This window comes from Carcharhinus amblyrhynchos, chromosome 6 (genome assembly GCF_965287045.1).
Source record: "Carcharhinus amblyrhynchos chromosome 6, sCarAmb.v2.hapA, whole genome shotgun sequence".
NCBI classification, from domain to species: domain Eukaryota; kingdom Metazoa; phylum Chordata; class Chondrichthyes; order Carcharhiniformes; family Carcharhinidae; genus Carcharhinus; species Carcharhinus amblyrhynchos.
The window spans coordinates 127,732,881-127,760,735 of record NC_137329.1 but is presented as its reverse complement, the minus strand read 5'-3'; the positions used below and the strand labels follow the sequence as shown (position 1 = coordinate 127,760,735).

The window sequence follows — 27,855 nt, the reverse complement described above, 5'->3', positions numbered from 1 at the left end:
TAACTCAGCACCAAAAACTACTTCACTCCCCACCCCGTCCTTCAGCACCACCCTGGAAGAGAATTCTTCCAGGTCACTGAGAGATGCTTCTTCAAATTTCCAAATGCCTTCCACTCTCAGCAATACTTCTGCAATTGTAAATTTGCTTTTTCATTCCCAGTGTTCACACCTTCGTCCGAAAGAAAATTTCTCGTTCTCATTATTCTTCCCTGAATGACCCTCTTCTTAACTCCCCCAAAGCTCATGGGATGCAATAAACTTAAGGATATTTGATGCACAATACTAACAATCAGATCCTGCTGCAGCAGGTTGAGCCTCTCAGTCTTTCCTCTGCCATAACTATAACTACTACAGTTTCACCTCCAGGTTCCTTCCTCTGCTTTCACCCGTAATGTGAAATTCTCCTCCCAGTCCCTTCCACCTCCACAAATGGCCATGAAAATACTTTTTTCACACACTTGATTGATTAAGAGTGAGAAACTGAGATAGACCGTGCAAGCAGGAACACGCTGTAATAAAAGGCAGCGTGGAAATACACAGTGGCCTTTTGTCAGAGTAAAAAGGCCCACAACACTTGACACAAACAAAACAGAGCATGCTTTCAGATGAGTTCTCAACAAACTGGGAAACCTATATGTGAGCAGAGCTGCTCTCGAAGCAGTGGTTACCTTTGGTAGAGTATTACACATTCAATCGACATCTGTATAAACTCAAATTAAAAGACCATTGTCCCTTGCCATGCATCTTCCTCACATTTAGCATGCTGCAGTGAGTAGATCACCCAGAATAAACTACAAAAGTTCCGTTTCACAACAGAATAACAGATAAAACAACTGACAAGTAGTCATTGGGGGACTTTCTCTTCTTCTTGGCACTTCCATCTGCCGACATGGATTCTTCCAGCAAGATTCACAAACTAAGACGTTCACATCCCAATTTACTCACTGACAATCAGAAACACAAATGCTATCATGCGCTAACAACTGCCCTGCAGTAAATGAAGCACTTGAAACATCTAGTACAGAATGGTCTGAGTAAATTACATCTATATAGAATGGTATACCAGTTCAAAGATACATTCAAATCTTCACATCATTGGTCCCTTTAGGCACATAATTTCTTTGCTATGATTTTGAGTGGAAGGGAAATCAGAAAATTAAAAATAGAATCTTGCCTGCACCAGATTTTATGATCCAGGAATACCCTGCACTCGCTGGGAACTAACAACCACCGAACATCAGGAATAATGCAAACACACTGCACCTACAAAAATTCCAGATCTGCAATGCTGAAGACAATTTTTAGGTTGGATTATTATTTTACAGTAATATTTGTGCACTGCAGTACCACATCTCTGAGTGTATTGTTTTACTTATAGATATTTCATCGATATTTCAGCAGTAATTTTGAAGTTAAGGAACACTGTCCTGTGTCCAACATGCATTTTCACATGCTAATTTGCAGCTGCAAAAACCACAAACTGACACTCAAAAGATCCAGCAGAATTGGTTCACAAAATTGAAGTCACTTACTTGATAATCCTTGCAAGTCTCTGATCTCTCCATGATGCTATCAATACATTGCAACATTCACATTAGCAGCAGCAAAGTCCACCCGAGGGCAAGTTAGAAAGGATAATGCAAGAAAAAGATGGGAGGAGGGGAGGCAACAAAGTAAAACAAGTCAGTACAGTCATGCAATATGCTGGATGCTTTAGACTTTCAATGCAAGATTTTTGTCTACTTTGGAAGGACAATTACATAAATGCTGTGAAATAACACTTAGAAATGACCGATCAGTTTTAAAATTGGTTAGTCTATCACAGAGAGCTGGGTTTATTGTAAATGGCAGGAGTCAGTGTTCCTGAATCTGAATTTAAAATGGCACTGACATAAGAACAGATCTACTATACATGATTAAATAATCACCTGGGTTTTGCATTATTTAATGATTGCCTTAGATACAAATCAAACCATACATAAAACAAATTGCTGGCCTTTCCTTACTCAGAAATCCTTACAAAGATAGTGTAAACCCTAGTACACGGTTCCAGTGCAACTTTTTTCAGTTAAATCAATATCCATTAGTCCTATTTAAAAGCAAGAGGTAGTTTGGCTGCATTTTCAAATGCTGTGTACTCTATCCATCAAGACATGAGTTGTGGAGGTCAAGTCCTTTGGGATCCAAGGGAAGATGAAGGAGGATGTTGACAAACTTAACATCATTGTCCTTTCGTTACATCACACACAAAACAAGTGCCCTTACAACTAGCTTTTCTCTGACAGTTGATTGTACCAGAACTTTATGCAGTTGGTTTTCTTTCGTGGAATCTCCAGTGTATCTATCTGTTCCTCAAAATGTACCATCAATAAAACAGAACAAATACACGATACAAAAGATAGAGGAAACTCAGAAAGCAACTGCACAATTCCCAATGTCCTCACTCTTATACACTCAACTATCAATTCCGGCATCCAAATGTCTTTGCCTGTAGGTTAAAGAGCCGTACACAGAAGTTTAATGCAATTATGCTGCTCAAAGTAGACACAAAACTAAACTACAAATTTTATTTCTAATTTTTCTGCTCCTTCAACATGATTGAGATTTTATCATCATCAGATCACTGCATTGTTCTTTCTATTGCTTTGAATGCATTCTTATGGGATCAGTACAAGCCACGTTAAAAATTCAAAACCCTCCATGACTGCATGTTTGAGAGCTTGAAAGTTAATTATTATACTGAAGGTTTCCTTGGACCTGATTACTTGCATCAATTTTCACTTGTTTACACCATTTTTATGTTAATCACTTGGCAGGAAATAGGTGTGCAAATAAACATTGGTAAAATGGGCAAACAACCTGATTAACTTCAAGTGTAACTTCCCTATAACACCCTGGCAGGAAATTCTGTTTGCAATATCAGAATTATAATTTGGCAGATGAAAGAAACAGCCAATTATTTCATCAAGAGCACATATCCTACCTTCTAATAGGTAATGCTGAATCATATAGTTATAGGCAATTCAAATCAATTGAAATTTACCAGTAATATGACAAGCAACGGTTTCACACATCGGCCTAGTTGGATTCTCTTCCTCAAACTCTCTGTATAATCAGGGAGTTTGCCAGTGAAGGACATATCAAACTAGTTTGAAAGGATATTAGAGAGGAAGGAGGAAAATTCAGTCAAAGCTACCAATGCTGGGTCCAAAAACATTAGAAAGTCAAGGAAATTTCTGATTGGATTTGACCTATTATTGTCACATGTTTCAGCATACAGTGAGAAGTATTGTTTCTTGCATGCTGTACAGACAGAGCATACCATTCATAGAGAAGGAGAGGGTGCAGAATGTAGTGTTACAGTCATAGCTAGGGTGTAGCAAAAGATCAACTTAATGCAAGGGAGGTCCATTCAAAAATCTGACAGCAGCAGGGAAGAAGCTGTTCTTGAGTCGGTTAGTATGTGACCTCGGACTTTTTGTATCTTTTTCCTGACGGAAGAATGTGGAAGACTGAATGTCCAGGGTGCATGGGGTCCTTAATTATGCTGGCTGCTTTGCTGAGGCAACGGGAAGTGTAGACAGAGTCAATGGATGGGAGGCTGATTTGTGAAATGGACTGGGCTACATTCACAACCTTTTGTAGTTTTTTTTGCAATCTTGGGCAGAGCAGAGATCTATTTGGAAAGTACTCAAAAATTCAATACTCAATAAATTAACAGGCATGGTGGCAGAGTAGTTAGCACTGCTGCCTCAGAGTTCCAGTCACCCAGGCTGAATTCACTGTCTGTGTGGAGTTTGCATGTTCTCCCCATATCTGCATGGGTTTCCCCCAGGTGCTCCGGTTTCCTCCCACTGTCTGAAAGATGTGCAGATTAGATGGATTGGCTGCTCTTTTGGGGAGTTGGCGCAGGCTCAATGGGCCAGATGGCCTCTTTCTTCACTATAGGGATTCTATGGTTAACAGGACCTTAACGTTCTAATCAATATTCCCCTGAGTTGCACCAGAAATCCCAGAGCAGGTGCACACGAGTATTCATTGAGGCTGCATACTTAAATAAATTATCAGTACACTCTACAAAAGAAACATAAGAATGTTGATTATAACCTCTGGAATATTACCCGAACTATGTACAAATTGGTTTAAGGATAAGCATGGAGGTGGACATGCGGCTGAAGAGAGAATGTGGGAAAGAGAGATTCCTTCATAAGACACAGTTTTGTACCGAGATGAGCTCCACCTGAATCGAGCTGGGAACAGGGCCTAACCAAAAAGGATTAATATGACGGTCACGAGGACTTTAAACTGAAAAATGCAATGAGGGTAGGAGAAAGGGAAGGGTTCAGGTGGAAAAATTAATATGAACAATAGCTTGAAAACAAGGTATAGAGAATGGAATCAGAAATGGAAATAGTCAGAAATTATGCTTTAGACACTACAGGTTAATGGGACATTTGCTGTTTGAAATATATATATATATATATATATATACAAATCTTTCGGAGGAAAACTTAACTGGATTGATTAGTAAGTTTGCGGACGACACAAAAGTTGGTGGATTTGCAGATAGTGATGAGGACCATCAGAGGATACAGCTGGATACAGATCAGTTGAAGACGTGGGCGGAGAGATGGCAGATGGTGTTTAATCCAGACAAATGTGAGGTAGCGCATTTTGGAAGGTCTAATACAGATAGGAAATATACAGTAAATGGCAAAACCCTTTAGAGTTTTGATAGGCAGAGGATCTGGGTGTACAGGCACACAGGTCACTGAAAGTGGCAATGCAGGTGGAGAAGGTAATCAAGAAGGTATACGGCATGTATGCCTTCATGGGCCAGGGCACTGAGTTTAAAAATTGGCAATACGTGTTGCAGCTTTACAGAATCTTAGTTAGGCAGCAATTGGAATACAATGTTCAATTTCGGTCACCACACTACCAGAAGGATGGGGAGGCTTTGTACAGAAAAGATTTACCAGAATATTGCCTGGTATGGAGGGCATTAGCTATGAGGAGAGTTGGAGAAACTTGGTTTGTTTTCACTGGAGCGACGGAGGTTGAGGGGCAACCTGATAGAAGTTTACAAAACTTTGAGGGGCATGGGCAGAGTGGATAGTCAGAAACTTTTTCCCAGGGTGGAAGAGTCAATTACTAGGGAGCGCAGGTGCAAGGGGCATGGTTTAAAGCAGATGTATGAGGCAGATCTTTTACACAGAGGGTGGTGGCTACCTGGAACACATTGCTGGGAGAGGTAGTGGAAGTAGATTCAATGGTGACTTTTAAAGGACAAATAGACAAATATGTGAATAGGGTAGGAATAAAGAGATATCATCTCCGGAAAGCTAGGGGGTTTTAGTTCACCCAGGTAGCATGGTCACTGCAGGCTTTGAGGGCTGAAGGGGCTATTCCTGTGCTGTAATTTTCTTTGTTCTTTGAGAGAGGGAGAGAGGCAGAGAGATAGAGACAGACAAAAAGTTAATAACACTTCTGTGATTCTGTGAATTTGTACTCCAGGAGAATGTGCTGGTTGGTTGCCAATTCAACTTCCAAATAGCTGAGGCTTTCCATAGACAAAATAATGGCAAACTAAAGTTCCTCAAACTCTCAGATAATTTTAAAAAGGCACAAGGCTTTAATATATTTCTTTTGCTTGCAGAGAACAGGTCCATGCATGTGACTATGTGTAGCTTCTAATGCTTGTAAATGAGTCACATTATGAGCTTGACTGATTATCTTAAATTGATTGTTAGTGTACCTGTTAGAGCCATAGAGGTTTACAGCATGGAAACAGGCTCTTTGGCCCAACTTGTCCATGCTACCCATTTTCTTTAAAACCCTAAGCTAATCCCAACTGCCCACAATTGGCCCATATCCCTCTATACCCATCATACCCATGTAACTATCTAAATGCTTTTTAGAAGACAAAATTGTACCTGCCTCGCCTACTACCTCCGGCACTTGTTCCAGGCGCCCACCACCCTGTGTGAAAAAAATTGCCTTTCTGGACACTTTTGTATCTTTCCCCTCTCACCTTAAACCTACGCCCTCTAGTTTTAGACTCCCCTACCTTTGGGAAAAAAAATTGACTAACTAGCTGATCTGTGCCCCTCATTATTTTATATACATAGAATCCCACAGTGCAGAAACAGGCCCTTTGGCCCAACGAGTCTGCACCGACCACAATCCTACCCAGGCCCTATCCCCATATTCCTACACATTTACCCGCTAATAGCGCAAACCTACACATTCCAGGACGCTAAGGGGCAATTTTAGCATGACCAGTCAACCTAACCAGCACATCTTTGGACTGTGGGAAGAAACTGGAGCACCCGGACGAAACCCACCCAGACACGAAGAGAATGTGCAAACTCCACACAGACAGTGACCTGAGCCGGGAATTGAACCCAGGTCCCTGGAGCTGTGAAGCAGCAGTGCTAACCACTGTGCTACCACGCCGCCCACTATAACTTTATATCTCTATAAGATCACCCCTCAGCCTCCTACGCTTCAGAGAAAAAACTCCCAATGTATCCAGCCTCTCATAACTCAATCCATCAAGTTCCAGTAGCATCCTAGTAAATATTTTCTGCACTCTTTCTAGTTTAATAATATCCTGTCTATAATAGTGACCAGAATTGCATACAGTATTCCAAGGGTGGTCTTACCAATACCTTGCACAATTTCAACAAGACGTCCCAACTCCTGTATTCAATGTTCTGACCGATGAAACCAAGCATGCCAATGCCTTCTTCACCATTCTGTCCACCTGTGACTCCACTTTCAAGGAGTTTTGAACATCTACCCCTAGATCTCTTTGTTCTGTAGCTCTCTCCAACGGCCTACCATTAACTGAGTAAGTCCTGCTCTGGTTCCATTTACCAAAATGCATCACCTTGCATTTGTCTAAATTAAACTCTATCTGCCATTCGTCAGCCCACTGGCCCAATTGATCAAGATCCCGTTGCAACTGCAGATAACTTTCTTCACTGTCCATCATGCCACCAATCTTGGTGCAAATTCTCATCCAAATCATTAATATAAATGACAAATAACAGTGAGCCCAGCACTGATCCCTGAGACACACCACTGGCACAGTAGTCCAGTTTGAAAAACAACCCTCTAGCTTCTGTCAAGAAGCCAATTTTGTATCCATTTTGATATCTCACCCTGGAACCCGTGAGATTTAACCTTATGCAACAACCTATCATGCCTTTGTCAAAGCCTTGCTAAAGTCCATGTAGACAACATCAACTGCACTGCCTTCATCTAGCTGCTTGGTTACGCCTTCAAAAAACTCAATCAAATTTGTGAGACATGATTTTCCACTTACAAAGCCATGCTGAATGTCCATAATCAGTACTTGCATCTCTAAATGCCCGTAGATCCTGTCTCTCAAAATACCTTCCAACAATTTACCTACCACAGACGTGAGGCTCACTGGCCTGTAGTTCCCAGGCTTTTCCCTGCAGTCCTTTCTAAACAGAGGTACAACATTTGCCATTCTCCAATCTTCAGGCTCCTCACCCACGATGATTCAAATATCTCGGCTAGGGGACCCACAATTTCCTTCCTAGCCTCCCACAATGTCCTGGAATATACTTCATCAGGTCCCAGGGATTTATCGACAGCAACACATTCAAAATTGATCAACAAGTGCTACCCAGTCGTGGAATCACAGCTCATAGTAGATCTTTTATTTTGTAAGTGTGGCTGTTTGAGTACAATAAACATGCAGTTTCATTTGTTAAACCAGTTGCTGGGACGTATAACCTACCTAACAGGCATTGCAACAGCACCATGTTGTTCAACTGTAGTTGACAGAACCTTGCTTTGGACTGATGGCAGCATTCTGTTATGGAAAATAACACGGATGTAACCCCACTATTTCAGCGCAGCATGAAATGGCTTGCTTTATCTGCTGGCCAAACTTTTAATATACTTGGCATTACAAGGTAATCGGAAGTTGACAGTGCACATCCCAGCTCCAAAATTGGTGGTCTTTTACCTATTTGCAAATTTGTGCAATACACAGCAAACAATGACCTGACCTGGACAGCTATAATCTCCCAGGATAGCTTTAATGAACTCTATTTCTACAAATAAGCTGGGAAGTTAAGAAAATGGCTTAGGGCCTATGGTTAAGATTGCTGATATGGCCAATCAGACAGCACCTAGAGCTAATGAACCCCAAAGTATATATTGTCTACTGAAGGTAGGCTTGAAGTGGACGGCAATAGAAAACCATTAGTGCATTTCACAAAAACAGAAAACATAGAACATAACAGCGCAGTACAGGCCCTTCGGCCCTCGATGTTGCGCCAACCACGGCAGCACGGTAGCACAGTGGTTAGCGCTGCTGCTTCACAGCTCCAGGGTCTTGGGTTCAATTCCCGGTTCGGGTCACTGCCTGTGTGGAGTTTGCACATTCTCCCCGTGTCTGCATGGGTTTCCTCCAGGTACTCCGGTTTCCTCCCACAGTCCAAAGATGTGCAGGTTAGGTTGATTGGCCGTGCTAAGAAATTGCCCCTTAGTGTCCAGGGATGTGTAGGTTAGAGGGATTAGTGGGTATAATATGTAGGGATATCGGGGTAGGGCCTGGGTGGGATTGTGTTCAGTGCAGACTCGATGGGCCGAAGGGCCTCTTTCTGAACTGCAGGGTTCTATGATTCTATGACCAGTGGAACCAATCTAATGACCCTCTAACCTAAACTATTCCAATGTTATCCATGTGTCTATCCAATGACCATTTGAATGCCCTTAGTTGGCGAGTCCACTACTACTGCAGGCAGGACATTCCACGCCATTACTAAAGAACCTACCTCTGACATCCGTCCTATAATTATCACCCCTCAATTTAAAGCTATGTCCCCTCGTGTTAGCCATCACCATCCGAGGAAAAAGGCTCTCACTGTCCACCCTATCTAACTCTCTGATCATCTTGTATGCCTCAATTAGGTCACCTCTTAACCGTCTTCTTTCTAACAAAAACAACTTCAAGTCCCTCAGCCTTTCCACATAAGACCTTCCCACCATACCAGGCAACATCCTGGTACATCTCCCCTGCTTCCACATCTTTCTTATAATGCAGCGACCAGAACTGTATGCAATACCCCAAGAGTGGCCACACCTGAGAATCCCTCTACCAATAAAAGCTAACACACCGTACGCCTTAACAACCTCATCAACCTGGGTAACTCAGCAGATCTGACAGCATCTGTGGAAAAAGAAACAGTTAATGCTTCAAGTCCACATGACCCCTCTGCAGCACCGCAGCTGTTCCCCTTTTAAGTCGTACTCTGCCTTTTTATTCTTCCTGCCAAAGTTAACAAATTCACATCTTTTCCCATTATACTCCATCTGCCAGATTTGTACCTATTCACTCAACTTCCTCATGTCCTGTTCACAACATATTTTAATTCTTATGTTGGTATCATATGAAAATTTAGGTACCATGTTTTCACTCACCTCATCTAAGTCACTGATATAAATTGTAAAAGGTTCAGGCCCCAGCACAGAACCTTGTGGGGCTCCGCTCATCAAATCCTACCAATCAGAAAAAGACCCATTTATATATAGACTTTATTTTCTGCCAGCCAGCCAACATTCGATGATAATGTGTTCCCTCCTGCACAAACTTCTACTTTCCACAAAAACCTTTGATGTAGCATCTTTTCAAATGTCTTCTGGAATCCACGTACAGCACATCTACAGACTCCCCTTCATCTACAGCGCATGTTACTCCTTTAAAGAACTCTAAAAAACTGGTTAAATACGCACTTGTTCAATTCTGGTTACCACCTATCAGAAGGATATGGAGATTTTGGAGAGGGTACAGAAAAGATTTACCAGGATGTTGCCTGGTACGGAGGGCATTAGCTATGAGGAGAGGTTGGAGAAACTTGGTTTGTTGTCACTGGAACGACAGAGGTTGAGGGGCGACCTGATAGAAGTCTACAAGATTATAAGAGGCATAGGCTGGTTGGATACTGAGAAGCTTTTTCCCAGGATGGGAGAATCAATTACCAGGAGGCATAGTTTGAGGTGCAAAGGGCAAGGTTTAAAGGAGATGTACGAGGCAAGATTTTTTACACAGAGGGTGGTGGGTGCCTGGAACTCGCTGCCGGGGGAGGTATTGGAAGCAGATACAATAGTAAGTTTTAAGGAGCATCTGGACAAACACATGAATAGGGTGGGAATAGAGGGATATGGTCCCCGGAAGGGCAAGGATTTTAGTTCAGTCGGGCAGCATGGTCAGTGCAGGCTTGGAGGGCCAAAGGGTCTTTGTTCTATGATCTTTGAATTATCTTTCACAGAACAATGTTGACTTTTTTTAGTCATGAGGGAGAACTTTTTTACGCAGAGTGGTGGTTGTCTGCAATTCACTGCCCAAGTTGGTGATGGAGGCAGGGAGCCTAAACTCTTTTTAAAAAGTAGCTGGATCTGTAACTTATGTGCTGTATGCTACAGGGCTATGGGTAAGGTGCAAAATGATGAGATTAGGAAGGCCGCCTTGATGCCCATGGGCTGGCATGATCAAAATGGTCCTAATGGCCTCCTTCTGTGCCGTAACTTTTCAAAGGTTCTATGTTCATTTACAGGAAAAGTGTCACTGGTTAGGCCAGTATTTATTGCCTACTCTGGTCTGGAGTCACATGAAGGCCACATCATTTGAGGACAACAGGTTTTCTTAGCTAAAGCACATTAGTGAACCCAGATGGATTTCTACCACAATCAACTTTGGTTTCATGGTCATCATTCGACTTTTTATTCCAGATTTTTATTGAATTCAAATTCCACCATCTGCCCAAGCCCTCAGAGCATTACCCTGGGTTTAAGAACATAAGAACATAAGGAATAAGGGCAGGAGCCTGCCCCACCATTCAATAAGATCAAGGCTGATCTGATAGTGGTTCAGTTTCACTTACCCGCCTGCTCCCCATAACCCTTAATTCCCTTATTGGTCAAAAATCTATCTATCTGTGACTTAAACACATTTAACGAGGTAGCCTCCACTGCTTCAATGGGCAGAGAATTCCAAAGATTCACCACCCTGCGGGAGAAGAAGTTCCTCCTCAACTCTGTTCTAAACTGATTCCCCCTTTTTTGAGGCTGTGCCCTCTCGTTCTTGTTTCCATTCTAAGTGGAAATAATCTCTCTGCTTCTGCCCTGTCTAGCCCTTTCATTACCTTATATGTCATAAGAGGATTGGATTGGGAGAGGTTTAAATGTCAACAAAGAATGACAAAGAAATTGATAAAGAAGGGTAGGATAAACTATGAAGCTGGGCTAGCGCTTAATATAAAAAAGGATAGCAAGAGTTTTTATAAATACATAAAAAGGAAGAGGCTGGCTAGAGTGAACGTTGGACCCTTAGAGGATGAGAGGGGGGACTTAGTGGTAGGGGATGGGGAAATGGCTGAGGCCCTGAATAAATTTTTTGTTTCGGTCCTCACGGAGGAGGACGTGAATAATTTGCCGGGTGTTAGCGATGGAAAGATGGTAGGAGTAGAGGGCCTGAATGACATTATTGTTACTAGGGAGGCGGTGCTTGACAGACTGGAGGGACTGATTGTGGACAAGTCCCCAGGACCGGATGGAATGCATCCAAGGGTTCTGAAGGAAATGGCAGAGGTGATAGTGGATGCCTTGGTGATTATTTTCCAAACGTCGCTGGATTCCGGGGAAGTGCCTGAAGATTGGAAAACGGCTAATGTTACGCCGTTGTTTAAGAAGGGTGCCAGGCAAAAGGCGGGGAATTATACGCCGATTAGTTTAACGTCTGCTGTAGGAAAAATGTTAGAATCCGTGATCAAGGAGAAAATAGCAAGGCATCTTGAGGAGAATTGTTTGGTAGAGCAGACGCAGCACAGTTTCGTTAAGGGGAAGTCGTGTCTGACGAACTTATTGGAGTTCTATGAGGATGTGTCTGGGGCGGTGGATAGAGGAGAGCCAGTGGATGTGGTCTTTCTTGATTTTCAGAAGGCGTTTGACAAGGTGCCTCACAAGAGGTTATTGCAGAAGGTCAGGGGGCATGGAGTTGGGGGTAGGGTGTTAGTGTGGATAGAGGATTGGTTGTCAAATAGGAGGCAGAGAGTGGATGTCAATGGGTGCTATTCGGATTGGCGGTTGGTGAGTAGTGGAGTGCCCCAGGGGTCGGTGCTGGGGCCTCAGCTATTCACCATTTATATAGATGATCTGGAGGAGGGAACCGAGTGTATGGTGTCGAAATTTGCTGATGACACCAAGATTGGTGGAACGGCAAATTGTGCAGAGGGTGTGGAGAGTCTGCAGAAGGATCTAGATAGGCTGGGCGAATGGGCCAGGAACTGGCAAATGGAATTTAATGTTGGCAAATGTGAGGTTGTCCACTTTGGTAGGAATAATGGTAGGAAGGACTATTACTTACATGGCGAAAAACTGCAGCAGGCGACGGTGCAGAGGGACCTCGGGGTCCTTGTGCATGAGTCGCAAAAACCCAACCTGCAGGTGCAGCAGGTGGTCAGGAAGGCGAATGGGATGCTGGCCTTCATAGCGAGGGGGATTGAATATAAAAGTAGGGAGATCTTGCTGCGGCTGTATAGGGCATTGGTGAGGCCGCAGCTGGAGTACTGTGTGCAGTTTTAGTCGCCGCACTTACGCAAGGATATTTTGGCCTTGGAGGGAGTGCAGAGGAGGTTTACTAGGCTGATTCCGGAGTTGAGGGGGTTGAACTATGAGGAGAGGCTGAATAAACTAGGCTTGTACTCGTTAGAGTTTAGAAGAATGAGGGGAGATCTCATTGAGACGTATAAGATGTTGAATGGGATGGATAGGATAGAGGTGGAGAGGCTCTTCCCGCTCAGAAAGGACAGTAGGACTAGAGGGCACACCCTCAGGATAAAGGGGGGGGCGGTTTAGAACGGAGTTGAGGAGGAACTTCTTCACTCAAAGGGTGGTGAATCTCTGGAATTCTCTGCCCGTTGAAGTGGTGGAGGCTGCCTTGCTCAATATTTTTAAGACGCGGGTTGATAGGTTTTTGATAGGCAAGGGGATTAAGGGTTATGGGGAGAGGGCGGGAATGTGGAACTCAGCCACGACAGATCAGCCATGATCTTATTGAATGGCGGGGCAGGCTCGAGGGGCTAGATGGCCTACTCCTGCTCCTATTTCTTATGTTCTTATGTTCTTATAATAAGATCTCCCCTCAGCCTCCTAAACTCCAACGAGTACAGGCCCAGTCTACTCAATCTCTCTTCATAAGCGAACCCCCTCACCTTCGGAATCAACATGGTGAACCGTCTCTGTACTCCCTCCAAGGCAAATATACCTTTTCTCAAATAAGGGGACCAAAATTGCACACAGTACTCTAGATGCGCCCTCACCAGTACCTTGTACAGTTGCAGCAAGACCTCCCTGCTTTTATACTCCATCCCTCTCGTGATAAAGGCCAACATTTCATTCGCCTTCTTGATCACCTGCTGCACCTGCAAACTGAGTTTTTGCAATTCGTGCACAAGGACCCCCAGGTCCCTCTACATAGTAGCATGTTGTAATTTTTCACCATTTGAATAATAGTCCATTTTACTATTATTCCTTCCAAACTGATAACCTCACACTTGCCAATGTTACACTTCACCTGCCAGATTCTTGCCCACTCACTTAGCCTATCCAAATCTCTCTGCAGACTTTCCGCGTCCTCCACGCAATTTGCTTTCCCACTCATCTTTGTGTCATCCGCAAACTTTGCTACCCTACACTCAGTCCCCTCCTTCAGATCGTCTATGTATATGGTAAATAGTTGAAGCCCCAGCACTGATCCCTGCGTCACGCCACTAGTCACCAACTGCCAACCGGAAAAGCACCCATTTATTCCAACTCTCTGCTTTCTGTTGGACACAGTAAAAAGTCTGACAACACCAGGTTTTAGTCCAACCTATTTATTTGATAATTTATTATCAAATAAATAGGTTGGACTAAAACCTGGTGTTGTCAGACTTTTTACTGTGTTTACACCAGTCCAACGCCGGCATACCCACATCATGACTTCTGTTGGACAGCCAATCTTCAATCCACGCTAACACTTTACCCCCAACTCCGTGTACCTTAATCTTCTGCAGCAACCTTTTGTGAGGCACCTTATCGAATGTCTTTTAGAAATCCAAATACACCACATCTACCGGTTCCCTTCTGTCAACCGCACTCGTTACATCTTCGTAAAAATCCAGTAAATTCATCAAACATGACTTTCCCTTGAATCCATGCTGCGTCTGCTTGATCAAACCGTTCTTTTCCAGGTGTCCTGCTATTTCTTCCTTAATGATAGATTACAGCATTTTTCCAACTATGGATGTTAAGCTAACCGGCCTGTAGTTACTCGCCTTTTGTCTACCTCCCTTTTTAAACAACAGAATTACTATTCCAGTGACAATACCACTGCATCACTGCCTGAAGACCTTCAAGTTGAAGTTATTGCTTCCCAACACTGTGGCCAGAATCAGAGCATTGTAAGATGTGAACAAATTTAATAAAGATTTTTTCACACATATACTGTTGAACTGCATAGTAATTTGCCATTTGAATCTGTTGTTTGTTCAATAGCTGGTGCTTGTAGGCATATCGTATTACATAAAGATGCATTCATGGGGGAATAGGGTCTTCTCAACTACTATTAAGTTCCACATAATATAAATTTGTGGGTGGGTCTAGTGGGATTTAAATCATTGGGATTTTACTGTCGTGAAAAAAGACTTTTAATCTAAGCGCGCGTAACATTCATAACAAAATAGGTGAATTGACAGCTCAAATAGAAATAAGTATGCATGACCCGATATCCATTACAGAAATGCAGCTGCAAAATGAGCAAGCAATACAGGGACTTGAATAATAAAGATACAAAATGTTTCAGAAGGATATGAAGCTAGGAAAGGATGGTTGCATCGCTCTGTTAATTACGGATGACATCAGTATAATCGAGATACAACCCTAATTCTGAAGAGAAAGATGTACCATTAGTTTCGGTAGAAATAAGAAACAGGGAAGGGAAGAAGTTAACTGTGAGAATAGATTATAGGCCCCTCATAGTTGCTAAACTGTGGGATGGAATATACAGAAAGAAATATGGCACTCCCAATTATTATGGGTGATTTTAATCTATAAATAGATTGGACAAAGCACATAGTCTGGAAGATGAACTCCAAAGTGTTTTCAGGATTATTTCTGTGAACTGCAGATTTCAACCAACCAGAAAGCAGGCTAATCTAGACCGATCGTGTGCAGTGAGGTAAGATTAATAAATAACTTCATAATAAAAACATTTCTAGGTAGCAGTGATCATAGCATGATTGAATTTCACATTCATTTGAGAAAGGAATGAATGAGTCTAAGACTTGTATTTTAAATGTATATAAAGGCAATTAAAAGAGTATGGCAATGGAGATGGAGAAAATTAGGTTAAGGGGTAGGTCGGTAGGAATGCAGTGGCAGACGTTTAAGGAGATATTTCATAAGGTTCAGCAAAGAAACATTCCAGTGAAATAGAAAGACTCTAGGAGATGAAGACATCATCCATGGCTAACAAAATACATTAAAGAGTATCAAACAAAGAAAAAGTGTACAATTCTGCAACATTCACTGATAGGTTAGAAGATTGGAAAGAACGTAAAAACCAGCAAAGAATAACTAAGAAAGTAGCAACGATGGAGAAATTAAGGAGAATGAGAAAAGGCTAGTTAGAAATCTAAAAACAGGCAGCAGAGTTTCTATAAGTATTTAAAAAGGAAAAGAGTACCCTCAATAGGTTTGGATTGATAACAAAGAATACTTGAAAATCAAAAGGTGAAAGGCAGGGAGGAACAGAAAACACTTACAAATATCAGAAAAGGTACTGACAAAACTATTGGAACTAAAAGGCTGAGAAGTCACGAGGACCTGATGTACTACATCCTATGGTGTGAAAAGAAGTATCGATAGAAATAGTAAATGCATTAAATTTTCTAAAATTCCCTTGATTCTGAAAAAGTCCCCTCAATTGGAAAATAGAATTCCTGTATTTAAGTATGGAAGAAGACAGAAAGCAGAACACTGCAGCTCAATTAGCCTCACATCTGTCATAAGAAAAATGCTAGAAAACAAGATTAAGGAAGTTACAACGGGGCACTTAGAAATCTTAATGTAGTTAGGTAGGGTCAACATCGGTTTGTGAAAGAGAAATCATGTTTGATTTATTAGAATTCTTTGAGGAAGTAATAAATAATGTGAATAGAAGGGAACCAACACATGGTGAATGATCAAAAAGCATCTGATAGGGTGCCGCATCAAAGATTACTACCCAAAGTAAGAGTTCATGGTGTTAGGGGAAACATATTATCATAGATCGATGATAGGTTGGTTAATGAGACGTTGAGTAGGAATAAATTCATCATTTTTGTGTTGGCAAGCTGTAACGAGTGGATCGCTACAGGAATCAGTGCTAGGGCCTCAACTTTTTACAATTGATATCATGACTTGGATGAAGGGATTAAAAGTATGGTTGCTAAATTTGCGAATAATACAAAGATGGTAGAAAAATAAATTGTGAGGATATAAAATGTCTACAAAGGGATAGAACATAGAACAGCATGGCACAGGAACAGGAACTTTAACCCATGGTGAAATAGAGATTGGCGAAGTAAATGGGAAAAAAATTGGCATATGGATTACTATGTGGGAAACTGTGAATTCATCCACTTTGACAGGAACATAGAATATTACAGCGCAGAACAGGCCCTTCGGCCCACGATGTTGCGCCGACCAATTAAGAAAAAAGCAATGACCCTCTAACCTAAACCAATCCCTTTCCATCCATAAACCTATCCACGGACCTCTTAAATGCCCCCAAACTAGGCGCATCTACAACTGCAGCAGGCAGGGCATTCCATTCCCCCACCACCCTCTGGGTAAAGAACCTACCTCTGATATCTGTCCTATAACTACCACCCCTTAATTTAAAGCTCTGTCCCCTCATGCTAGCTTTCTCCATCCGAGGAAAAAGGCTATCACTGTCCACCCTATCTAAACCTCTAATCATCTTGTATGTAAAGAACAGAAAACATCTTGTATGGAAGAACAGAAAAGCAGATTATTCAAACAGGGAAAAATTTCATAACTCAATACTGCACAAAAGGGAGGCAATGGCCTAGTGGTATTATCGCTGCACTATTAATCTAGAAACTCAGCTCCTGTTCTGAAGACCCAGGTTCAAATCTTCCATGGCAGATGGTGGAATTTGAATTTATTAAAATTAAGGAATTAAGAAAATAGAGATGACCATGAAAACATTGTCAATTGTTGGAAAAACCCATCTGGTTCATTAATATCCTTTAGGGAAGGAAATCTGCCGTCCTTAACTGGTCTGGCCTACATGTGACTCAAGACCCACAGCAATGTCCCTGAAATAGCCGAGCAAGCCACTCATTTCAGGGGCAAAAAGCAATGGACAATAAATGATAGCCAGCCAGTGACACTCGTGTTGACCACATCCCATGAATGAGCAAAAAGGTCTCTGTACATGAATCATGAAAAATTAAAATGTAGGTACAGTAAGTAGTTAGGAAAGCAAATGAGGGTTGCAAAGCAGATGGAGTATAAAATTTGGCAAGTTTTGTTACAGCTATATAAGGCATTAGTGAGACTGCGGCTGGCAAAACTGCATATAATTTGAGTCTCCTTACACAGAGGGAGAAATACTTACTTCGGAAGCTTTCACTGGGCTGGTTCTGAAAATGAAGGAGTTGTCTTATGAGGAAAGTTGAGAAAATTGGGTTTTTACTCACTGGAGTTTTGAAGAGAGAGGCGATTTGATTGAATCAAACAAGATTCTGAGGGGGCTTGACAGGGTAGATGCTGACAGGGTATTTTGTCTCTTGGGAAAATCTAGAACTAAAGGACATAGTTTAAAAATAATGGGACTCCTATTTAAGACGGAGATGAGGGGAAATTTTTTCACCCACTGGGTTATTAACCTTTGGAATTCGCTACCCAAGAAAGTCGTGGAGGCTGGGTCATTGAATATATTTAGAGCTGAGTTGGACAGATGTTTGTTTCACTGGCAAAGCATTGCCCAGCTAAATCATTCCCTTTGCGTCACATTGCATAAAAATTCAAATCCAATTATCTAATACTTATTTTATTGCCTGTAGTCCCAACCTTCCATCTCAAAGTACAAATTTTCAAAATGTTACATTCAAACGTGTTCCTGTAACACAGTTATGCACTCCATTTGTTGACCATCTGTGTCCATTTGAGAAATTTCGCCTGCCTTCTAAGTGCTTGTCCCACTCAACTGCCATGAATTCCACCAGCCATTTCCTTCTAAACTATGATCACCCCAAGGTCAGCTCCATTTGAGCCACCTCTTTAAAAAGTTTAATACAGAAACTGCAACACAGGCCAATAATCAACGTAACAAATACACCTGTACAACTACAGGTCTTGCTTAATTGACCTGTCTTCACCCTTTGATTTTTCTGCTGTTGCAGAATGGCCAAAGTGTCAGCATAGTTTATGTGTTTAACTCCAACATTGTGACTTGAATAGAAAACTTTTAAATATCATCAGCTTATCCAAGTCCAAGATGTAGAGTGATTTGTGAAGGATCAATGGATGATCTTTGTCACAATAAACTTGGTCAATGTTAAGAACATTCAGCCTCGTGAATTTTGATGTACAGCTATCTCAGATCTTGCTATCAAATGAAATTAAATAATTTTCCTGACTGAATGTTTCTCCAGTTTAGTTCAATGTTTTTAACATAGCTATTGAGTCAACAAATTTCAGCTTATTTTGCAATAACCAGGATGCTCACACAACATCTCGGCTACAGGTATCAAAGTTCAAGTGCCTCACATTTTCACTCACGTCCCTAACAACCATTTTCTTTTCCTCAAATTTCTGATACCAGCTGACACCTCCAACTCCGACTGTATCATTTAAACATCTCCATTGCCAAATATTCAAGTGCAAGATCCCAGGCTCAACAAGAGACAAAGTCCAATAAGCCTGCCAACAAACAAATTCACTGAATTTAGAAGTGCAAGCATTTCAAGTTAAAATTAACTGGACTTATCTGCAGGAGATATGCTAATTCTATGGTAAAGATATGCAGTGCAAAACACTGAATTTCAGTGACTAATTGGAAATGCAAATACCTCAAGATGGAAACTAAATTACTTTTACTTGTGTTACTATTTAAGTTCAAAGTTTGATATTAATTTTTGTGTTATTTTACTGAGCCTGTTTCATCTTCAACCAAGTTTGCTATATGTTTGATGTCCAACATGTAGTTTCAGTGCCTTGGGCACGTACTCAATTATGCATCAGCTAGAAAGTGTTACACATTGTCCAAATAAAGAACCATACTCGAACACCTTAATACTTAGTTCAGCGTCATTAAAATTTCAAACTATTTATATTTACTAGATACTGTCTTTTAAACGATCCCGGAGAAGCCAGCCTGAGCCCCGGGAAGAGTTCTCTTTTCTTAAATCCAAACTATTTCTCTACAGCTGTATGTGTTTTTCAAACTGAACACCTAAGTCAACTACTGAAATATATAAATAACTAAAGCATTCCTGTCAGGATTCAGAACTCCACCAGCACACAACTCTCAATCAACTGACGTCATTGAGTTTTGGTGGATCATCGAATCAGATTTACTCAGTCACCTCAGAGTTTTCTTCAGCATTTTCAGAACTGAATAATATAGACTGATTACAGATTTTAAAATTCATAATGTCTCATGTTCTTACCTCAGCATTCTGTGAACTATGTTGGAAATCTGCCACTGGCTTTTTTGGCCTCATCTAAAAGAATAATAGAATATAAGATTAGGGAACATTTTTAACAAAGGAATTCGCTTTTGATAGAAAGCAATCGGATTTTAAATTTCTACAGGTTGTAAATATAAGCATTCCAGTGGTCAATTAAAACTGATACAGAAATACATATTCAAATATAGTTTGTTTCTTCATGATAATATCAGTATTAATACTTTATAATAAAAGCAAAATGCTGCAGAAGCTGGAATTCTGAAATTAAAAATGAAGAATGCTGGAAAAACTCAGCAGGTCCATCAGCGCCTGTGGAGAAACAGAGTTTGTGTTTCAAGTCCATGACTCTTCTTCAGAGCTTAATATTTTATGTCTTTTTAAAATTGAATATTTATTAAAATTACTTCCAATCTAGTTCCTTACAATCTTAAATGTTCTAATGTTAAATCTGTTAATAGCTTGGAAACAAAATGCTAATTATAACTGATATAAATTGCGAACTTGTGATACTCGCAGGAAGTCTCACAACACCAGGTTAAAATCCAACCGGTTTATTTGACAGCATGAGCGTTCGGAGAGCTCTCCCTTCACCAGGTGAAGGGGCACCACTCATCTGGTGAAGGGCATCACTCATCTGATGAAGGAGCAGCATTCAGAAAGCTTGTGCTACCACATAAATCTGTTGGACTTTAACGTGGTGTTGTGAGACTTCTTACTGTGCCTACCCGAGTCCAACGCCGGCATCTCCACATCATTGTGACACTCGAACTGCACGTCCTAAAGTTCCCATAAATTTGTCAAACAATGAGGTACACAAGCCTTCGGTTGTGGCAACTCATCTTCAGACAAGCTCAATTCTCTGATTTGACTAAAAGTGTGCAAAACTACTCCATTTAAGCCACTGATTCAAGGTACAGTAACAGCCCACTAATATAGAACATAGAACACTACAGCACAAACAGGCCCTTCGGCCCACGAGTTGCGCCGATCACATCTATACCTACCAAGCCATAGAACTATCTGTAACTCCCAATCCCATTAGATCTCATATACTCATCCAGAAGTCTTTTAAAAGACCCCAGCGAGTTTGCCTCTACCACCACTGACGGCAGCCGATTCCACTCACTCACCACCCTCTGAGTGAAAAACTTACCCCTAACATCTCCTCTGTACTTGCTCCCCAGCACCTTAAACCTATGTCCTCTCATAGCAACCATTTCAGCCCTGGGAAATAGCTTCCGAGAATCCACCCTATCTATTCCTCTCAACATTTTATAAACCTCTATCAGGTCGCCTCTCAACCTTCGTCTCTCCAGGGAGAAGAGACCAAGCTCCATAAGGCATGCCTCCCAATCCGGGCAACATCCCTGTAAATCTCCTCTGCACCCTCTCAATAGCTTCCACATCCTTCCTGTAGTGAGGCGACAGCTGCCGATGATTCCACTGCAGAATATCCTGGCATCCCACAGTTCTCTTATCCAGATTCCCAACTGAACAATTGCAGCTATCAAGAGGAAAATTTGAAAAGAAACAAGCCATTCAAAAATAAATTCATTCTTGGACCACCGGCAAGTCCAGGTAAGTCCAGTGCTTAGCACTGCTGCCTCACAGCGCCAGCACCCTGGGTTCGATTCCCGGCTTGGGTCACTGCCTGTGTGGAATCTGCATGTTCCCCCCTCCGTGTCTGCATGGGTTTCCTCCAGGTACTCCGGTTTCCTCCCACAGTGTGAAAGATGTGCTGGTTAGGTGCATTGGCCGTGCTAAATTCTCCCTCAGTGAATGCAAACAGGTGCCAGAGTGTGGCAACTGGGAGATTTTTACAGGATCTTCATTGCAATGTTAATATAAATCTACTTGTGACACTAATAAATGAACTTTAAAACTTAAAATTCTCCTTTCCCAGTGTCTGTTAAGTTTTTATCTTGTTTACAGACACTAAAACACTACGACAATAACAAAGCGACTCCAATGTCTGAGCAATTATACAATATTGGTCTATTTGTCAGATGTCAGACTTTTGAATGGACCTACCTCAAATTAAGTTGATCTTTCACTATACCCTAGCTTTGACTGTAACACTACATCCTGCACCCTCTCCTTCTCATGCTTTGTCTGTGTGCAAGAAACAATGCTTTTCACTGTATGCTAATACATGTGACAATAAAAAATCAAATGTTTACCAAAATGAACATAATTGAAAATAAGACTGAATATTGTCCCTTCCTTATTCTCCTTCCAATTTTTAAAACTGAAATCTTTTTGCTTCTCTACCACACTTGACTAACTATCACTGCACATTATTTTCACAAGAGGAGCAAAATCCTCCAGGCTTCACAGTATTAATTTTGCAATTACAAGTAACAATGACTACTTGCATTTTCTGTGTTTACCTGCAAAACACCTGCAGTATTTGGCTTTTGTGCCAGTGAATTGACGCCTCATCTTCTGCATAGTTTTTATACAGGTCATAAATGGTTGTCAAAAACAGCACACAACTAAATGCAGTGTGAAATATTTTACAAATTGGAGATGACCCTCAAGTTTTTCTAACCTATGACTCGAGGCACACTGCCAAAAACTATCCAACACAATCCTTATCTACCTGCGCCGTGATCTTTAACGATCTGAGTAACTGTATACCAAGCTCCTCCACTTCATTTAAACCTGCACTAAGAACTAGGTCAAAGCCAAACCACATGGCTTTGCTCAGACAAGAATAAAATCAGCCTCTCTTCCTGCTTCATGCCTACAGTGTCTTCTGATTTCTCTTACTTGGATTATCTCACACTTTATTATTTCTAATTCAGGAGCAATATGCCACTCCCATTCTTACTTAAGGCTTCCCATCTCTGTGCATTTGCCACACAATATTCCTTACCTGGAGTTTTACATCTTACCTTCAGCTAAAGCCTGTGGTAAAGCAGCAATATGGTGCCACAGCACTAAAAGGGATGGAAGTAGCTAACAAGCTCTCCAGGATGTGGTGAGGCAAATGCAGATACAAAAGAACACTGAAAAATTACAGCTGAGTACTGAAATACTCAGATCAATGAGGGGAGGGAGGATAAAAGAACACACACACAAATGCAAGAGAACACTCTCAGGCAGCCAAGCTAGGAGTGCAATGGAATTCTGGGTGGCTGTTAAAAGTGCAGCAAATTAATGCTTTTTGGGAAGGTTATACAGAGCCAGCACTGCTACAGGAGGAGGAGTGAGGATGGAGAAACAAGCTGGAACACATTGCCCAGCAATTCTCGGGGCTACAGTGTAAAACTGGGAACCAAACTGGCTTTTCTGAGTCAATGATAAAGCACAATTGATCCTCAAGTAAGTGAAACAAATTTAAATTGTTCAAAATAAGCCACAAAACGTTCACTAGTATAATATCTGGTACTCAACCAACCTCAGAATGTACAACAACCTTGGTAAGATTTTTTTAAAAATCATTTATAGGATGTGGGTGTTGCTGACTAGGGGAACATTTATTTACATCCCTTGGTGTCCTTCAGAAGGTGGTGGTGAACTGGCTTCTCGAACCGAACATAAGAAATAGGAGCAGGAGTAGGCCATCTAGCCCCTTGAGCCTGCCCCGCCATTCAATAAAATCATGGCTGATCTGAAGTGGATCAGTTCCACTTTCCCGCTTTCTCCCCATAACCCTTAATTCCCCTGTCTATCAGAAACCTATCTACCCGTGTCTTAAATATATTTAGTGAGGTAGCCTCCACCGCTTCAACAGGCAGAGAATTCCAGAGATTCACTACCCTTTGAGTGAAGAAGTTCCTCCTCAACTCTGATCTAAACTGCTCCCCACCCCCCTCCTTATCTTGAGGATGTGCCCTCTAGTCCTGCTGTCCTTTCTAAGCAGGAAGAATCTCTCTACCTCTACCCTATCCATCCCCTTCATTATCTTATACGTCTCTATAAGATCCCCCCCTCATCCTTCTAAACTCCAAGTACAGGCCTAGTCTATTTAGTCTCTCTTCATAGTTCAACCCCCTCATCTCTGGTATCAGCCTAGTGAACCTCCTCTGCACTCCCTCCAAGGCCAAAATATCCTTCCGCAACTGCTGCAATCCCTGCTGAGTACATAAGAACATAAGAAATAGGAGCAGGAGTAGGCCATCTAGCCCTTCGAGCCTGCCCCGCCATTCAATAAGATCATGGCTGATCTGTTATGGCTCAGTTCCACTTTCCCGCCCTCTCCCCATAACCCTTAATCCCCTCTCTTATCAAGAACCCATCAACCCGCTTCTTAAAAATATTTAGCGAGGCAGCCTCCACCACTTCAACGGGCAGAGAATTCCAGAGATTCACCACCCTTTGAGTGAAGAAGTTCCTCCTCAACTCCGTTCTAAACCGCCTCCCCTTTATCTTGAGGCTGTGCCCCCTAGTCCTACTGTCTTTTTTGAGCGGGAAGAGTCTCTCCACCTCTATCCTATCCATCCCATTCATCATCTTATACGTCTCAATGAGATCTCCCCTCATTCTTCTAAACTCTAACGAGTACAAGCCTAGTTTATTCAGCCTCTCCTCATAGCTCAATCCCCTCAACTCCGGTATCAGCCTAGTAAACCTCCTCTGCACTCCTTCCAGGGCCAAAATATCCTTGCGCAGGTGCGGCGCCCAAAACTGCACACAGTACTCCAGCTGCGGCCTCACCAATGCCCTATACAGCTGCAGCAAGACCTCCCTACTTTTATATTCAATCCCCCTCGCTATGAAGGCCAGCATCCCATTCGCCTTCCTGACCACCTGCTGCACCTGCAAGCTGGGTTTTTGCGACTCATGCACAAGGACCCCGAGGTCCCTCTGCACCGTCGCCTGCTGCAGTTTTTCGCCACGTAAGTAATAGTCCTTCCTACCATTCTTCCTACCAAAGTGGACCACCTCACACTTGCCAACATTAAATTCCATTTGCCATTTCCTGGCCCATTCGCCCAGCCTATCTAGATCCTTCTGCGACTCTCCACACCCTCCGCACAATTTGCCTTTCCCCCAATCTTGGTGTCATCAGCAAATTTCGACACCCTGCACTCGGTTCCCTCCTCCAGATCATCTATACAAATGGTAAACAGCTGAGGCCCCAGCACCGACCGCTGGGGCACTCCACTAGTCACCAACTGCCAATCCGAATAGCACCCATTGACCCCCACTCTCTGCCTCCTATTTGACAACCAATCCTCTATCCACGCTAACACCCTACCCCCAACTCCATGTCCCCTGACCTTCTGCAGTAGGTACACTCACAGTGCTGTTAGACAGGGAGTTCTAGGATTTTGACCAAGCAGTGAAGGAACAGCAATATATGTCTAAATCAGAATGATGAGCGATTGGAGGGGTACCTCCAGGCAGTGGTGTTCCTCAGTGGCCATCTTTCATCACTGTCAACGACATCAGTATAACAGTATATATATATTGCCTGCTCTCAACTTTTGCAAGCTCCTGCACTGCCACAATTTACTTCTGAATGAAAAGGGTTGAATATCCTTAACAGTATAAAATTTCTGTGATCATTCTCATTCTATTAAAGGAAAGACTGTGATTATCAGTCTATTAAAATTATAATGAGACTATAATACACAATAAAGAAATGACAGACTTGGTGAAAGAGTGAGCACGTGGTTAAGATCGGGAATGCACCGACTGAGAAGGTGGTGGAGGCAGATTCAACAGAATGAGTAGGGTTTGGGGAAAAGCAGGAGAATGGCATGAAGTAAACTGCTCAGTGAGCTGAGTAGACCCCTTCTGCACTGTCTACAATTTTCTTGTTCTAAGTATTTTATGTGGAGAAAGAACAATTTATCATTGGTCAGAAAATCTAAGATTAGCTCATGGGAAGAACATTATGCATTGAATATAAGGGATTTTTTAAAAGAAGAAAATAACTGACTTGAGATAAATAACATGAAGACTTTACGGCTTCCACCCTGGCACATCAAAAGAAGTGAGGAAATTGCAAAAACTTCACTTATATTTAGGAATTGTGGTTTGAAAATGTGCTTCCATTACTAAACAAGGGAGGGAAGAGAGAAACAAGATAACGCGAGACCCATCAATATATCTAGGCATTTGATAAGTTCTGCACAAGGGATAAGTAGAAAAAATGTAAACAAATGGAACTGGAGGTAACCTTGTGATTTGCATTGGTAATTGAAGATAGAAGACAGAAGAAGATAAGAACAAAGGGTAAACATGGAAATCAGAAGGAGTAGGCCATTTGGCCCTTCAAGACTGCTCTGTCATTCATTATGATCATGTCTGATTATTAAATTCAATATCCTGTTCACCCCGACCCCCTATATTCCTTGATTCATTTAGCCAAAGAGTTATATTTAATTTCTTCTTGAAATTAGACAACATTTTGGCCTCAACTACATTCTGCGGTAGTGAATTCCACACATTCACCATCTTCTTTTAAGTTTCTATGAGATCCCCTCTCACTCTTCTGAACTCCAGTGGATAGAACTTAATCCTAACAACTTAGACCTACCATCCCAGGAATCAGCTTGGTAAACTCCACTGTACTCCCTCTATAGCAAGGACATCCTTCCTCAGGTAAGGGCACCAAACCTGCACAGAATATTCTAGGTATGGCCTCATCAACGCCCTATAGAACTGCAGCAAAACATCCCTATACTCAAATCTGTCACTATGAAGGTCAACATACCATTTGCCTTCTTTACTGCCTGCTGTACCTGCGTGCTTACTTTCAGCGACTGATGCATGAGGACACCAAGGTCTCACTGAGTATCCACCTCTCTCAATTTACACCCATTCAAGTAACTGTCTTGTAATAATCTTCCTATTATTGCTACCAAAGTGCATAACCTCACATTTATCCACAGTACATTGCATCTGCCATACATATGCCCACACACAACCTGAAGAAATATTCCCCAGAGATTTACAGTGAATCTTACTTTTTCACTATACATAAGAACATAAGAAATAGGAGCAGGAGTAGGCCATCTGGCCCTTCGAGCCTGCCCCGCCATTCAATAAAGATCATGGCTGATCTGTTGTGGCTCAGTTCCACATTCCCGCCCTCTCCCCATAACCCTTAATCCCCTCTCATCAAAAACCCATCAACCCGCGTCTTAAAAATATTTAGCGAGGTAGCCTCCACCACTTCAACGGGCAGAGAATTCCAGAGATTCACCACCCTTTGAGTGAAGAAGTTCTTCCTCAACTCCGTTCTAAACCGCCCCCCCTTTATCTTGAGGCTGTGCCCCCTAGTCCTACTGTCCTTTCTGAGTGGGAAGAGTCTCTCCACCTCTATCCTATCCATCCCATTCATCATCTTATACGTCTCAATGAGATCTCCCCTCATTCTTCTAAACTCTAACGAGTACAAGCCTAGTTTATTCAGCCTCTCCCCATAGCTCAACCCCCTCAACTCCGGCATCAGCCTAGTAAACCTCCTCTGCACTCCCTCCAAGGCCAAAATATCCTTGCGTTAAGTACGGCGCCCAAAACTGCACACAGTACTCCAGCTGCGGCCTCACCAATGCCCTATACAGCTGCAGCAAGACCTCCCTACTTTTATATTCAATCCCCCTCGCTATGAAGGCCAGCATCCCATTCGCCTTCCTGACCACCTGCTGCACCTGCAAGCTGGGTTTTTGCGACTCATGCACAAGGACCCCGAGGTCCCTCTGCACCGTCGCCTGCTGCAGTTTTTCTCCACGTAAGTAATGATCCTTCCTACCATTATTCCTACCAAAGTGGACCACTTCGCACTTGCCAACATTAAATTCCATTTGCCAGTTCCTGGCCCATTCGCCCAGCCTATCTAGATCCTTCTGCAGACTCTCCACACCCTCCGCACAATTTGTCGTTCCACCAATCTTGGTGTCATCAGCAAATTTCGACACCATACACTCGGTTCCCTCCTCCAGATCATCTATATAAATGGTAAATAGCTGAGGTCCCAGCACCGACCCCTGAGGCACTCCACTAGTCACCAACCGCCAATCCGAATAGCACCCATTGACATCCACTCTCTGCCTATTTGACAACCAGTCCTCTATCCACGCTAACACCCTACCCCCAACTCCATGCCCCCTGA

General features: G+C 42.3%; 1 protein-coding gene across 5 annotated transcripts in view; it reads right to left on the bottom strand.

The window, feature by feature from the left end:
- The window catches only part of osbpl8 (oxysterol binding protein-like 8), a 333,976-nt gene that overhangs the window by 227,977 nt on the left and 78,144 nt on the right, over positions 1-27,855 (bottom strand). For all 5 annotated transcript variants that reach the window (XM_080191450.1, XM_080191448.1, XM_080191451.1 and 2 more), the window contains exons 4-5: positions 19,764-19,817; positions 1,533-1,569 (exon numbers count right to left, since the gene is read on the bottom strand). In XM_080191450.1, the coding sequence (XP_080047576.1) occupies positions 1,533-1,569; positions 19,764-19,817 (91 nt within the window). The remainder of the gene's footprint in view (positions 1-1,532; positions 1,570-19,763; positions 19,818-27,855) is intronic.